The sequence below is a fragment of the Schistocerca piceifrons genome, chromosome 5 (assembly GCF_021461385.2).
Source record: "Schistocerca piceifrons isolate TAMUIC-IGC-003096 chromosome 5, iqSchPice1.1, whole genome shotgun sequence".
In the NCBI taxonomy this organism is placed as follows: Eukaryota; Metazoa; Arthropoda; class Insecta; order Orthoptera; family Acrididae; genus Schistocerca; species Schistocerca piceifrons.
The window spans coordinates 293,358,387-293,375,663 of NC_060142.1; the positions used below are offsets into that span (position 1 = coordinate 293,358,387).

Below are 17,277 nucleotides of genomic sequence, written 5' to 3' on the forward strand. Positions count from 1 at the left end.
CTGATTCACTCATTCATTCACAGAATGTTCTGCAAATTTCATCATAGAGCAGAGTGTTGAATGAGTCAAGTTATACATTAACAGGCAGAAGCAATGACTGCTGTTCACTTCTGAAAAGTATACTAGCATACAATTATCACTAGTGCTAATCTACTGAAACTGATAGTAATGGCAATTACTTCTAGATCACTTTGCCTGTGTATGTTAGAACAAAAACAACTATTTTGAAAAAAGCCACTACACCTCAGCTACTGTTTTTATCTGATATTTCAAACAAAGGTATTTTTGTAGTTTTACGCAGACTATTATCAGTTGTCTCTACATTGCCAAAGTCAGGATCTATCTAATACAAATATTAGTGTTACACAGAATTTACATTCCTGATTGAGTTACTCTGATAAATTGTAGAATGAATGGTTAATGACGTAGGCCTGCTCTTTTGCTTTATTTTTAAGTGTTTGGGATCTTCAAGTTCCTGCGTGATATTTAATGGTAAACTGTTATAGACACTTTCATTAGATCATGAACACCATTCCAAACACGAGACAGGAACACATAGTCTATATCGATATTATTTCTACTTCTAGTACAGTAAATCTGAACTGCTGTGTTTACCCTAAATTTTCTTCCGTTTTTAACCACAAATACCACTACAGAGTAAATGTATTGGCATGTAAGGTTTATTATTTATCTACCGTTTATTCATTTTTTAGTTCCATGAACCCTTGATGCAAGTGTAGTGCTAGGATGTAGAATGTCTCTGATTATTACAGTAATAACCATATGTAAATTGTCATGAGGCTTACAATCTAGATCATATGTAAACACATACATGATAAACAAGGTCCAAGTTTTCAGACAATAAACCAGATAATAGCAGTAATAATCATCACACAAGCTAATTTTAAGGCTTGCATGCAAATTCACATAAAATGCTTTCTGTCAATTAGTGATACAAATTGCTAGAAAGTAACTGCACATGTTGTTGTTGTGGTCTTCAGTCCTGAGACTGGTTTGATGCAGCTCTCCATGCTACTCTATCCTGTGCAAGCTTCTTCATCTCCCAGTACCTACAGCAGCCTACATCCTTCTGAATCTGCTTAGTGCATTCATCTCTTGGTCTCCCTCTACGATTTTTACCTCCAATACTAAATTGCTGATCCCTTGATGCCACAGAATATGTCCTACCAACCAATCCCTTCTTCTAGTCAAGTTGTGCCACAAACTCTTCCCCAATTCTATTCAATACCTCCTCATTAGTTATGTGACCTACCCATCTAATCTTCAACATTCTTCTGTAGCACCACATTTTGAAAGCTGCTATTCTCTTCTTGTCTAAACTATTTATCGTCCATGTTTCACTTCCATACATGGCTACACTCCATACAAATATTTTCAGAAACGACTTCCTGACACTTAAATCAATACTCGATGTTAACAAATTTCTCTTCTTCAGAAACGCTTTCCTTGCCATTGCCAGTCTCTACTTTGACCATCATCAGTTATTTTGCTCCCCAAATAGCAAAACTCCCCTACTACTTTAAGTGTCTCATTTCCTAATCTAATTCCCTCAGCATCACTTGACTTAATTCGACTACATTTCATTATCCTCATTTTGCTTTTGTTGACGTTCATCTTATACCTTCCTTTCAAGACACTGTCTATTCCGTTCAACTGCTCTTCCAAGTCCTTTGCTGTCTCTGACAGAATAACAATGTCATTGGCGAACCTCAAAGTTTTTATTTCTTCTCCACGGATTTCAATACCTACTCTGAACTTTTCTTTTGTTTCCTTTACTGCTTTCTCAATACACAGATTGAATAGCATCGGGGAGAGGACCTTTCATGTCCCTCGACTCTTATAACTGCCATCTGCTTTCTGTACAAATTGTAAATAGCCTTTCGCTCCATGTATTTTACCCCTGCCACCTTCAGAATTTGAAAGAGAGTATTCCAGTCAACATTCCTTAATCTTTCTTCTAAGATAAGTCGTCGGGTCAGTATTGCTTCACGTGTTCCAACATTTCTATGGAATCCAAACTGATCTTCCCCGAGGTCGGCTTCTACCAGTTTTTCCATTCGTCTGTAAAGAATTCGCATTATTATTTTGCAGCTGTGACTTATTAAACTGATAGTTCGGTAATTTTCACATCTGTCAACACCTGCTTTCTTTGGGATTGAAATTATTATATTCTTCTTGAAGTCTGAAGGAATTTCGCCTGCCTTATACATCTTGCTCATCAGATGGTAGAGTTTTGTCAGGACCGGCTCTCCCTAGGCTGTCAGTAGTTCAAATGGAATATTGTCTACTCCCGGGGCCTTATTTCGACTTAGGTCTTTCAGTGCTCTGTCAAACTCTTGATGCAGTATCATATCTCCCATTTCATCTTCATCTACATCCTCTTCCATTTCCATAATATTGTCCTCAAGAACATCACCCCTGTATAGACCCACTATATACTCAGTAACGCTTAAAATAAAATACAGTTCACAAAGTATTGCATAAAGAGCTACCCAAAAGATAAAATTTAGCTGTTCTTTCTAAATTTTGTCATATGCCCAATGACTAATTAGACTTTAACTGGAAGTTTATTGTATACTTTTATGCTTGAGTAATGTATTCCTTTCTCTACATGCTGAATTTTTTTATATCTTTGTGAAGATCATCTTTACTTCTCATACCAGGATTATGATATGCCTTGCTTATTTTGTAAATTGTATGATTCTTGTTGACAAAGCACATAAGTGAAGCAATGTATCAGTACGGCATGGTGAGGATCCCCAGCTGTTTGAATAAAATTCTATAAAGGCATTTAGGGTGAACTCTACTGATAACCATCTTCTGTGAAATAAAGCCTTTATTTGCTTGTGACTGTTTTCACCAGAATATTGTGCCATATGTCATGAATGAAAAAAGTCTAAGTATGCCTATTTGATTGTCTCCAAATCAAAAACAGATGCTATTAAATGAATAGGAAATGCTGCCAAATTCAGTCTTGTACACAGGTCTAGGATCTGAACTGACCAGTTCAGATTGTTGTTAATATGTTATCCCAAGAAGCTGGAACACTCAATTCATAAGAATCCCTAGGTTCCTGAAGATAATTCTTTAAGTTTTACTGTTATTGTACCGTGTCTTCTAATATGAGGTACAGAACATGATGGATGGATGGGTGGGTGAGTGGAATGAAAGGCGTAGTTCAAATTTCCATCGAATCTGATGTAGAATCAGAAAGGCAAGAGCAAGTGTTCCAGTGGAAAACGCATCGGCACAAGCTGCAGTTTATGGGTATCTGTACTCCCATAAGTCAGAACAATATGGTCAGGAGCAATTAGATCCATAGAGTAACTCTGACAGAACAATTGTTAATTATCAGGTTAGATCTACTTATACTTTTTGAAGAAAAAAAAATTCGAATTAAAAAAAAGAAAGTAGATTGTAAACTGCATGTAATTTTAAATATATTATGTATGTGTATATGAGACTTTTTTAGAACCTTCATTTGACAGTAAACCTGGGAAATACAAACAAATAACATGTTCCTTTTGGTGGCTCTTTTGCAACAGCAATGTACATTTTATTTTCATTTATAACAGAAGGTCTTTTCTTGTGCTGTGTTAGAGAGATTTCTCATACCACACTGTCTCTTAATTTCTCCAATCAGAAATGCCTGGCATTGGTTGTAGTGAGCTTAACTATACTGCAGCTCACAAAAATGCAGATTGTTTATTATAGCTGGAAGGAAATTCAAAATGCCATACTTAGCAGACAGTCATTAATTTTTAACATATATTCCCTATAAATGAACACGTAACATACTGCATATCAAAAGGACAATAGTCCGAGGAGCCAAATATGAAAATTTCAATGCAAGCCACGCCTTCAGTAAGTATTCAAAGAATAAGATCATGCTTGTGTCTTTTTAAATTGTGGATTGAAACACATATTAAAAACAATGGTCCAATCATTCTCGGTGTTCTCTTGAAATAATGACAAGATGTGTGATCCTATTTTCATAAAATTGAATATGTCATACTGTTCAAGAAAGTTTTAGCTTTCATGTTTTTTATACAGCTATGTAATAGGAATCTAAGAGCAAAATAAAATTTAATTGCCTTCCAAATACAGGATATTCTTTTAATTTTTAAAATGTTTTCACATTATTTTTGAGCATTTCTGTTAAAGAAAATTATGGAACAATCTATATTTCATGTGCAATTTTTAATACATACATCAAAAAAAGTTATGCATCACCTCAGTTCAGAGAGTTCCAGAACCTGTACAGAAAATTGGAATAGAGATCAACATAACATCATTTCTGCCCTTTTTATTGCTCATGAAAACCACACTTTGTATGTTGTACCGCCATACAGTGAGACCTTCAGAGTTGGTGGTCCAGATTGCTGTACACACGGGTACCTCTAATACCCAGTAGCACGTTCTCTTGCATTGATGTAAGCCTGTATTCATTGCAGCATACTATCCACAATCATCAAGGTACTGTTGGTCCAGATTGTCGCACTCCTCAACGGCAATTCGGTGTAGGTCCCTCAGAGTGGTTGGTGGGTCATATCATCCATAAACAGCACTTTTAAATCTATCCCAGGCATGTTCAATAGGTTTCATGTCTGGAGAACATGCTGGCCACTCTAGTCGACTCTAGTCGACTCTGGAGAAAGTCATTCACAAGACGTGCACGATGGTATCACGAATTGTTGTCCATGAAGACGAATGCCTTGCCGATCAGGTGCTGATTTGGTTGCACTATCGGTCAGAGGATGGCATTTATATACCGTACAGCTGTTACGGCACCTTCCACAACCACCAGCAGCATATGTCGGCCCCACATAATGCCACCCCAAAACAGCAGGGAACCTCCTCCTTGCTGCACTCACTGGACAGTGTCTCCAAGGCGTTCAGCTTGACCGGGTTGCCTCCAAACACATCTCTGACGATTGTCTGGTTGAAGGCATTTGCGACACTCATTGGTGAAGAGAACTTGATGCCAATCCTGAGCGGCCCATTTGGCATGTTGTTGGGCCCATCTATACCACGCTGCATGGTGTTGTGGTTGCAAAGATGGAACTCGCCATGGACGTCGGAAGTGAAGATGCACATCACACAGCCTATTGCGTACAGTTTGAGCCTGAACATGATGTCGTGTGGCTGCACGAAAAGCATTACTCAACATGGTGGCATTGCTGTCAGGGTTCCTCCGAGCCAAAATCCATAGGTAGCAGCCATAAACTGCAGTAGTAGCCCTTGAGCATCCTGAGTGAGGCATGTCATCGAAATTTCCTGTCTCTCTGTATCTCCTCCACGTCCGAACAACATCGTTTTGGTTCACTCCGAGATGCCTGGACACTTCCATTGTTGAGAGTCCTCCCTGGCACAAAGTAACAATGCAGGCATGATTGAACCACGGTAATGACCATCTAGGCATGGTTGAACTACAGATAACACGAGCCGTGTACCTCCTTCCTGGTGGAATGATTGGAACCGATTGGCTGGCGGACCCCCTCCGTCAAATAGGCACTGCTCATGCATGGTTGTTTACATCTTTGGGTGGGTTTAGTGACATCTCTGAACAGTCAAAGGGACTGTGTTGTGATACAACATCCACAGTCAACGTCTATCTTCAGGAGTTCTGGGAACCGGGGTGATGCAATTTTTTTTTATGTGTGTATTTCCAAAATTTTTTAGTTCTAGATTTTAATAAAAACAGTCAAGAGACTTTAAATTTTTATTTCATTTTAAATATTGTTTGAAGTTCTAAAAATACAGTCAAAGACAAAAGGAAACACACCACAAAGAAATAATTTGAATGGGACAGAAATTGGTAGATGTGATGTACACATACAGACAAACAAATTATTACCATATCAGAAAAAAATAGATGATTATTCAAAAGAAACTGCTTTACAAACTGCACAAATCAATAATATGTTGGTCCACCTCTGGCCTTTATGCAAGCAGTTATTCAGCTTGGCATCGATACAGTAGTTGGATGTCCTCCTGGGGGATATCATGCCAAAGAAAGGCAATAAACAGATGTTAACAACTACAGAGGAAATTCTTTGCAACCATTGCATACAACATATTTTCCAAAATTATACTATGCCGGAGAGTAATTCAGGTGAATATCAAAGTGGTTTTAGGAAGCGCAGATGATGTTCTGGATAAATATTTAATTTTGAGTCAATCATTTGACACAGATTACTGAATTCAAAAGATGTTTGTTGATTTCCGAAAGGCCATTGATTCTGCCGACAGAAGCTATTGACAAACTAGAACTATGTGAGTGGGAGCAGCTTGATACCCCTTTCAAGTACCTGGAATATTATGCCTGAGTGAGCCGTAGCAAAAGATATAATGCTCTCTAAAGATTTAAAAAGAGAGTAAGAGGGATTTTTTGGTAGCGGATCACATAACACAATAACCCATTGGTTATATACATTGGCTGCCAGTTTGTCAACTCAGGTTCAAATCTCACTGCTGCCATTTTTTTTTTCAATTTTATTTTATTCCTCACAAGTTAAACAATTAATTATAAAATTCAAATATAGTAAAACAGTTCAATTTTTTATGTAAAATTAATATATTCAATTTAGTTACAATTACTACATTTGCAAGTTGAAAGGCTATTAACCAACACTTCGTAAAACATAGTTAAAATTTTGCTCCAGCTACCAGTGGTATGACAGCAAAGGAATTTAGTGTTATCTTATATAATGAAAAAACCATAGCAGTGAATATGTAAAATAACTTTAAATAAAAATACTTAGAAGTATGGCCTATTTTTGTGAAGCAAAAAGGAAAAAAGATACCATATAAAACTACACACAATAAATACTCATTACTGGTCTTTTGTTGATTCTAAATCTAAATACTTATATAAAGTCATTGTAAATGTGCTATGCGTGTAAATAATGAAGTTTATTTTTTGAAATGACTGACATAGTTCTTTAAAACAAAGTCGAAAGCACTTTGGGTCCAAAAGTTCATCCTACTCACATGTTAAATAATTATATAGGTTGAACATGATTATGAAACCATTACTTGAAAGCGCAACTCTTCAACCATACAACCCATCCTCCTAGTTTCTCTCTCTCTCTCTCTCTCTCTCTCTCTCTCTCTCTCTCTCTCTCTCACACACACACACACACACACACACACACACACACACACACAAAAAAACCCTGCCCATCACATCACATTGGCCATACACAGATATTTTTCCAGGGGGTGGGATGGGGGGAGGGGGGTTGTGACTTTAAAATTGCCTCTACAATTATATTCCAGAGAACTGATGATTATCCACTCAATATTTGTTGTAGGTAGATAATCTTGATATTTCAAGAGCAACCATGATTTCATGATTACCTTCAAAATAAACCTTTTTGTATTATTAAAATGATTATGGATGTGACACTTTTTTAAGTTTACAATATAAAATCATATCTTTTTATGATGAAATGTGACATATTACATCCAGCAAGATGATCAATAAGATAGGAAGTAAAGCAGTAAAATATTTAAAAAAGATATTTTTATTCATAAACCAGTAATGATAAACTGATATTGAATATGAAATTTCTTGAGGAGGAAAAAATCAGAAATGAGAATACTGTTGGTTACATACAAAAATAACTAGTCATAAAGAGCCTTTGATTATTCTTCTTCGAAAGTCAAAATCAAAAGAACAAATTTTAAAAATGCTTATACACTGTTGTATATAACAAAAAATACATCTCTTCATTTTCAAGAAAAATGCAGTTTCAGTCACACCAAATGAAAGTTTAAAAGTTACGCAGGGGTGTAGCTACCACCGCATCAATGATATGGGGCTCCTGACATGTATCGGCAAAAATTCATAAAATGTTTACCACAATCTCACTCAAGATGAATGCTTAAGTCTTTAGCCATACCCTAAACACTTAATTAACAGGGTGCCCAAATGTTGGCGACAGTGGACATCTCAGATTTGCCACAGCGCTCGTCAGCAGACAACAATGATTATGGTATTTCTCCTTTTCAATTGATTGAGAACAATCTATATACATTTACATCAATCTGTGCACGAGGTTCATGACATTCAAATGTTGTAAATCTAGTGGTTATTTGTTCATTAATAAGTTTAACTGTAAAAGAAATAAGTGAAAGAGAGATTACCACAGTGGAGCTATGAAAAGAAGAAATAAATGGAAGATGGAGGGAGTTCTAAGGAAACTGCCCAAAATTTCCTCATTTTTTTTCAGCAGTCAGATTCCGTGAGTGATTTACTTTGCAATGGTGAGTAGTAAAATCTTCAGTATCTCCACGGGAAAATATACTTCTTGTTTATAATTTAGGTCATGTTACGTAGCATTCTATGCTGGGTAACATTGTATCATTACACTCATTAATAATGAAAACTTTTTACCATATAAATTTAATTTCCAGTAACACAGACAAGTGTGATGAATGTAAAAGTATAATTAACATTTTAGATAACTACAATTTTATAGTGCTTGTCGCCTTTTTCAATTCATTATTTGAAATCCTTAATCCAGTTTATAAGGCTCTACAGCATGAAAATAATGATTTAAAGAAAGCTAGTATTTTACTAAGTAATGTTTTGAATAGACTGAGTGAAACAAGAAATAAAAATTCATTCCATGGTTTGCAAAATGAGTCCAGAGACCTAGCAAAAGAGTAGGGGGTAACAACTGTTTTCAAAAATAAAAGACAGAAGATGACAAAGTGATATTTTGATGAGTTATCAGAAGATGAGAGAATTTCAGACCTGGAATCATACTTGAAAGTCATTGTGTACTATTGCTGCTTATATATATTAATTTCTCAAACTAAACAAAGATTTCAACACCTATGTGAGCTAAGTGCTACAACCATTATCATTTCCAAATGAAGTAACAAAAACGAGAGCAGGGAAACTGACTGCTAAATACAGTAAAGACATGTCTTTTGATGTATATGAACAATTAATTTCTTTGAAAATGTGCTTAAAAACTGAAATTCAGACAGTCCATTCCATTAATAAACTCATAGATTTATTACTGATTAAATTCAATAGCCTTACATCCAGTTTTCTGGAGGTAATAACAGCATGTTTCCTATTTTTGACCCATCCTGAACCAACTGCAACAACTGAAAGAAGTTTTTCGAAATTAAAACTATCTTAGGACTTCTATGAGCCAAGAATGGCTTTCAGACTTGTCAGTGGCATCTATACTGGCAGAACATCTGGAAAAACTAAAATCATCTTCAGCTATGAATGTTCTAATAAGTAAGTTTGCTGAAAAATGGCGAGAAAAGTATATATCTGAATTGTTTGGCTAACTAGGCTCCTAGGAGCACTAATTGTAAATAATTACTTATCTATGTAACATACACATAACCAATAAATTTTTATCTCATTCCAAATGACAGTTTTTGTTTCTTTTGAGAAAAATCTTTACCCTCCAATTGATCTTCACCACAGTCGGGTGAAAGGGCCCCACAACAAATTTTGATACTAGGCCCGTCTATGGCAAGCTAAGCCCCTGAAGTTACAGCTCAAAATAATAACATCATTAATTGTTTTCCTCGGATGATGCTGAGGGAATTAAATTAGGAAATGAGAGACTTAAAGTAGTAAAGCAGTTTTGCTAATTGGGGAGCAAAATAACGGATGATGGTCGAAGTAGAGAGGATATAAAATGTAGACTGGCAATGGCACAGAAAGCGTTTATGAAGAAGAAAAATTTGTTAACATCAAGTATAGATTTAAAGTCAGGAAGTCATTTCTGAAAGTATTTGTATGGAGTGTAGCCATGTATGGAAGTGAAACATGGACGATAAATAGTTTGGACAAGAAGAGAATAGAAGCTTTCGAAATGTGGTGTTACAGAAGAATGCTGAAGATTAGATGGGTAGATCACATAACTAATGAGGAGGTATTGAATAGAACTGGGGAGAAGAGGAGCTTGTGGCACAACTTGACTAGAAGAAGGGATCGGTTGGTAGGACATGTTCTGAGACATCGAGGGATCACCAATTTAGTATTGGAGGGCAGCATGGAGGGTAAAAATTGTAGAGGGAGACCAAGAGATGAAGACACTAAGCAGATTCAGAAGGATGTAGGCTGCAGTAGGTACTGGGAGATGAAGAAGCTTGCACAGGATAGAGTAGCATGGAGAGCTGCATCAAACCAGTCTCACGACTGAAGACCACAACAATAACAACAACAACAACAGTTTTCCTAATGAAAGCTGATAAGGGAAAGAGTAACCGTGAAGAACCACTTGCAATATGAAACTACATAAAATTTAATATTCCAGCTGATCCTGTTTGAAGGTGAGGCTATTGCGAAAATTTGTCATTGGGTAAAGTTAGTAAACTCATATTTGACACACACTTCTTTCTGTGAACACTTGTCATGCACAACTCACTTAACCTGTTTTCACTCTTTGTAGAACAAAGCAACAGTTTTACTGTACATAGAGTACTAAAGGATTGTTTGGTTGTCCATCCTCTTGCCCCCCCCCCCCCCCCACCCTCACCACCCTCTTATGAACACCTATGTCACCCATTATCAAATTCATTGGTGACGGTGCAGCAGCAAATTATATTTATATTGCAATTTAATACATGTGTAATATTTTAAATTTCCCTTGGTGATTCATTTCAGTGAGTTAAAAAAAAATTCCCTGGAGACGCCAGAGCTGTGAGTACATTAATCTAGGCATATTACTGACTGGTCCTCAGGTTCTGCTTCATTTAATTCATTTGTTAGTCACTTCTTCCATAGATCACTTTCAAGATGAACATTATGATGTGAAAAATGGGTGAGTTAGACCTTTGTAGAAAAAGACAGACTGCTACTTGCCATAAAGAAGACACATTAAGTTTCAGATAGGCACAATTAAAACACACTTACATTGTGCCTCTCTGCAACTTAACATGTCTTCCTTACGGTAAGTAACAATCTCTCTTTTCCTACATTGTTGATATCCCTGACCTGGAATTTCCATTCTTTAAGTTAGATCTTTCTTTACTGAACGATGAAAGCTATTAAAAATAGTTTTATTTATAATCTATAACAATAATGGAAATTCCTAGAAAGTAAATTACATAAAATAAGGGGAATGCAGCCACTTACCTGTAGGGGATTGGTGTGTGGCACATAGAATCACAAATAATAAGAAATAGTTAACACTAGTTTTCATGCTCTTGCTTTTTTTCTAGTAGAAGTACACATGCCCTCACCCAAGAGCACATGCGCATGCATGAGGCAAGGATGGGGTAGCAGGGTAATGCAAGGCATATCTTTTGCCAGATGGTTCAGCAGTTGAACAAGAGGGAAGGAGTTCAGACGATAGAGTAATAAGGTATGGAGAGAGGGAAAGGTGGAGGAGGAATGGACAGGACAGTGATGGTGAAGAGGGAGACAGGTAGGGGAGAAAGTGAGGGAGAGGGGTGGGAAAAAGGGGAGAGAGAGAGAGAGAGAGAGAGAGAGAGAGAGAGAGAGAGAGAGAGAGAGAGAGAGAGAGAGAGAGGGGGGGGGGGGCACATTGGGGTGGGGGGGGGGAGGGGGAAGAGGGGTGGAACAAGGCAGTAGATGATCTGGCTGGGGAGGAGTGATGTGGACAGAAGAGAGAATGGAAAAGATAATGTGAGGCAGTGGGAAACGAGTCAGCAGAGGCTTAGGACAGGGGGATTGTAAGAGCACTGAATATGCCAGGTACACAATTACCCTCTGCTGGAACTAGCCTCTGTGGTGAAGCTGCAGTTGAAGACATTAGTGTTGTGGCATGCATCATGTACGGTAACTGGGTGGTCAAGTTTGCCACATTTTGGCAGTGGCTGTACGTGCAAGTGGACAGTTGGTTACTTGTCATGCCCACATAGAATGCTGTATACTAAATGCAGTGTAGCAACTACATAACACAGCTGCTTTCACACATGACCCTGTCTTTTACTGGGTAGGAGATGCCTGTGACTGGATTGCAGTATGATGTGGTGGGTGGGTGTATGGGACAGGTCTTGCACCTGGGCCAGCCACAAGGAGATGACCCATGGGGTGCAGAACTGGGAAAGGATTGGAGTAGGAATGGACAAGAATATTCTGTAGGTTAGGTGGGTGACTACATTCAGTGATGTGTGTTGGATTTTGGGTAGGATATCCCTCATCCCAGGGTAGGTAGCCAAAAGCCTTGGTGAAGAATTTGGTTGAGCTTTTCAAAGTCATGGTGATAATGAGTGATTAGAGGAGTGCTGATCAGTGCCTGTTTAAGAGAGTTACTGGTGTTGGAGGAGATGGCACAGAAGATCTGTTTATGAATGATAAAGGCTCGGTAAGTTTATCGGAATATTTCAACAATTCCTGCCTTCCACTGGAAATGTGGTGTCTTCAGGTTGCAAGGCTGCATGAAAGAGACTTTTTGACACGGAACGGGTGACAGCTGTCAAAGTGGAGCTACTGTTGGTGGTTACTACACTTCATATGAATGGATGTATTTATGGAGCCATTTGAGAGGGGAGATGAACGTCTAAAAAGGTGACTCATCGAGTTTAGTAGGACCAGGTGAAGCGTATTTAGGAATTGGTGTTAAGGTTATGGACGAAGGAGCATCAGTCCAGATCCTGAAAATGTGATCAATAAATCTGAACCAGACAAGGGGTTTTAGGTGTTTACTGGAAAGGAAGGATGCCCCCAAATGGCCCACAAATAAGATGACACAGGAAGGTGCCACACAAATACTCATGGCAATAACATGGATTTGTTTATAGATTTGGGCTTTGAAAGTGAAATAACTGTGGGTCAGGTTGCAGTTGGCTAGGAGGATTAGAAAAGATGTGGTGGGTTTGCTATCAGGAGGATATCTTGCTGCTACCATGAGTGTGGACATTTAGTTGTCTGTGAGATTGTGGTCTCTCTCTCTCTCTCTCTCTCTCTCTCTCTCTCTCTCTCTCTCTCTCTCTCTCTCTCTCTTTTCAGTAGAAAATGTAACCAAGTAATCAGTAACCAGTGTCTGGGAAAGAACCACAAGAAGCTGTCAAGAAGACAAACTGGACTGGAAACCAACCACTTCAGATCTTGCATAGGTAAAAAGATGTTATGTATGAAATGAATCTCCAATCATGGGAAACATGCAAAAAATGATTTTATATGTAAGAAATAAAAGTTATTGAAATTTAGTTATGAACACAAGAAGGCATGAAGTACATTAAAACCAGCTAGTTACCTATTCCTCAATTCAGCATCATCTTGTAGAACTCTATTTTCAGAGGATAAAAGTGTTTGTATTGTCTCACGTGCTTCTTTCCATGCTGCTGGTGACAGTCCCATAAAGCTGTTGAGAACAGGCTGAAACAAAAAAATTTAATTAGTTACCCAAATATGGAAATATTTAATATGATTAAATCTACAGTTGCTACATTTAATCAAATTCTCAGAGGAATTATTATTTCTTCCTCAAGTGGCAAACAGATCACATTATTATGAGTAGCTGAATTCATCAATTCACTTTTTTTTAGTTAATGGAGCCACTTCTCCATCAGCTGGAATCTGAATTTGCAAATTTAGTTAGTTTCATAGAATATACTGTAAGTAGACTGAAGCAGCAGTAAGAATTTGGATTGACGATGGAGGCATGCCAGGGTAATGTGTGCAGTTGTGCAAACTACTGTGCCAAGGTGGCTTAGTAGCTAATGCACCTGCCTGGTAGACAGGAGACCCATTCGATCCCAGCCTTGGTACAAATTTTTCTCTCACCACTTCAGTTTGTATACATAGAGACACATACACTCAGAAAAAAAATCACAACACCAAGAACGAGTTCAGTGACATAAACAAAAGTTGGTAGGCAAGTTTCTATAGCTGAAAGATGATGTCTCAAAATTTGATGCCAGGTGAATTGAAGCTAATAATGCCAATATGAGGATGCAAATCAGGTTTGCTTTAAATACAAGCTATAATGGTCATGAGTTACCTTTGAAATTGGACATGCTGAGTTGCTGTTAGTCAAGAATGCCTTTAAGGTTACAAAGACACTTATCAACACCTCACTGAGTCTGAATAAGGTCATGTAATAGGGCTATGAGAGTCTTTATGTTCCTTCTGCGATACTGCAGAAAGACTTGGCAGGAATGTAGCCACTGTATATGACTGCTGGCAGTGGTGGTCATGAGAATGTACGGTTGCAAGAAGACTAGGCTCCAAATGGCCACATGGCACTCCCGAGAGGGAAGACCATCATGTTCAGTGTATAGATCTAGCACATCGTACTGCATCACAATTTGAGCAGCAGTTGGCACCACAGTGACACAAGGAACTGTTACAAAATAGTTACTTCACAGACTGCTCTGAGTCAGACACACAGTAGAGTGTGTTCCACTGACCCCTAAACCACCATCATCTCTTTCTTCAGTCATGTCAAGTGAGGGTTCATTGGAGGGCAGGGTGGAGGTCAGTTGTGTTTTCTGATGAAAGCTGGCTCTGCCTTGGTGCCAGTGATGGCCTTGTGTTTGTTAGGAGGAGGCCAGTTGAGGCCCTGCAACCTACCTGTCTGCATGCAACACACACTGGAACCACACCTGGAGTTATGGTCTAAGATTAAATTTCATATGACAGCAGAAGCACTATCGTGGTTACCCCATGCACCCTGACTGCAAATTTGTATGTCAGTCTGGTGATTCGACCTGTTGTGCTGCCATTCATGAACATAGTTACAGGGGATGTTTTCCAACAGGATAACAGTTGCCCAGATACTGCTGCTGCAACCCAAAATCCTCCACATAGCGTCAAAATGTTGCCTTGGCCTCCTTGATCACCAGATCTGTCTCCAATTGAGCACATATGGGAAATCATTGGGTAATAACTCCAGCATCATCCACATCCAGCATTAGCCATCCCTGCACTGACTGACCAAGTGCAACAGGCATGGAACTCCATCCCACAAACACATATGGCATATGTACAACATAATGCATATATGTTTGTATGCTTGCATTCAACACTCCGGCAGTTACATCAGTTGTTATTGTACCAGCATTTCACATTTGCAATGGCTTATCTAACACTTAGCCTGTGATCTTGCAATGTTAACCACTTAAATATGTTACCTAGACAAATGAATTCTCAAAATTTCACACTCTTATGTTATCATTTTTTGGTGTTGCAATTTTTTTCTCTATCAATGTATTTGAGCAAATTAATGAAATTTTCCTCATATCAATGTAGGAATACAAAAAGACAAGCAGGACATCAACAAATATGTTACATTCATTTGAACATCAGATGAAAATCATTGGAATGAAACCACTACATGTAAATGAATAAAAGCTAATATTTTACTGTTGTAGATGCAGTGAATTTCAAATTTAGACTGTGTAAGCAAGTGCAGTTGACAACTGGTAAATGATAGTTCATAATCAATGCAACTTCCTGGCAGATTAAAACTATGTGGTGGACCAAGACTCACACCTGGAACGTTTGTCTTTAACAGGCACTATCCAAGCACAACTCATGACCCACCCTCTTATCTGTACTCCTACCTTCCAAAACTTCAGAGTAGTTCTCCTACATAACTTGCAGGACTAAAATTCTTGTAAAAAAGGAAATTGTGGAGAAATGGCATAGCCACAGCCTGTGAGCTTGTTTCCAGAATGAATTTTCACTCTGCAGGAGAGTGTATGCAGATATGAAACTTCCTGGCAGATTAAAACTCTGTGCTGAGCTGCAATACAAACCTGGGACCTTTACGTCTTGTTCGCAAGTACTCTGTCCACTGAGCTATCCAGAGTGCAGAGTGAAAATGCTTCATTTGGTTCAACAACAATCAGCAAAGAGAACTAACTCTGGGTCTTGGGTCAGATGAAATTAGAAAAGAACATGAAAAGCTAATGGATTGATGATCAAACCCTGCAAAATGCCTATTGCAGTTCCTCCCCATGTAAATAATGTTGCATCCCGTGAAAAATTACTTGAACAGTCTGATGTAATTGCACGCTGTTTCTTTAACAGCAAGCTGAACACATCCTGTTTCTTAAATAGTGGCTAAACCTGGCATCCTCCAACAAGTGATACTGTAGTATTATGGATATTGTTAGATGTAATAAGTAACTTAACAATGTTACAGTGCTTGGGTAGCTGGTGAAAGTTTTTTCTTGGAGTTGTGGAAAATATTCCCATTATCAGCAAGAGCACAGCTGCTGATTGTAGTCTTGGCACATACTTTGTGGGTGTCTTTCTTTTTTTTTTTTCTTTTTTTTTACTTTTTTGGGGAGGGTTGGGGGAGAGGAGTTTGAAGAGGGGGGAGGGGTTCATTTTTCCTGGAATCATTCACAATGTTCCATTACATTCACATCATCAGAAGCTTACAAGCTTTTATGTAATGAACACCTTAAAATTGATGTATTAAGAACTGTATATTTATACACAGGAAAACTAGCTTCAGTAAGAAACAATGGATTGTTTGATAAACTTATAATAGTCATACCTCCTCAAAGACATGTTGCTTGTCCTTCAGATGAGGTCCTGCGAAGAGATGGCGTATGGCCTTGAGATCCAGTATCTGATCTCCAATAGCCACTCCAATGCGATGACTTGGCTGAAACGACAGAACGTAGTCAGATGTGTCATTCATGGCAAGTTCACCTTGTTACATTTTATTAAGTGATTAAAACTGGTTTACATTTAGTATGTTTTATTTGTATTACAGTGATATTTATGAAATAACCTAAAACATTATGTTTAAGATTTTATGTGAAGGTATTATTCAATGTAATAGAAGAAACTGCTTAATAGAAAGTTATTTACTTCAGTTTGTAGCTCCACCACATTACCTACATGACATTTACTATGCTCTGAGATCTGACAGGTCACTGAATACATGTGTACCCATGTATCCGACTCATTTCTGTATCAATGTTAACCCTGTGAATTTTTTGTAGAGATTATTTTTGGTACTAATGTTATGAACTTAGCAGGATGTTGTAGCATTAACATAAAATATAATTTTAATAACATATTTCTGTTGTGTGAAAATACAGTATCTGCAAGATGGTTTCCCCACAAAGTGATTCTACAGTCCATTAATGAATTAAATGGAAATATGCAAAATAACTAGTTTCTTCATTTTTTACATAACCTATAGCAGTAATCATGCATAGTGCAAACATATAAAAACGAAAATAATCAATTTTTTACAATATAATTTAACTGGATATATAAAAAACTGTCTACTCACCAAGCAGTGCCAGGAGAACACACTTAAAAAAAGAGACGTTTATACT

The 17,277-nt window shown here is 37.8% G+C and overlaps 1 protein-coding gene across 2 annotated transcripts in view; it reads right to left on the reverse strand.

Moving 5' to 3' along the window:
* LOC124798423 (fumarylacetoacetase) overlaps positions 1 to 17,277 on the reverse strand; it is a 67,843-nt gene that overhangs the window by 15,795 nt on the left and 34,771 nt on the right. The window contains exons 2-3 of one of the 2 annotated variants that reach the window (XM_047261828.1): positions 16,482 to 16,592; positions 13,227 to 13,348 (exon numbers count right to left, since the gene is read on the reverse strand). In XM_047261828.1, the coding sequence (XP_047117784.1) occupies positions 13,227 to 13,348; positions 16,482 to 16,592 (233 nt within the window). The remainder of the gene's footprint in view (positions 1 to 13,226; positions 13,349 to 16,481; positions 16,593 to 17,277) is intronic. The other variant, XM_047261829.1, reaches the window with a different exon arrangement.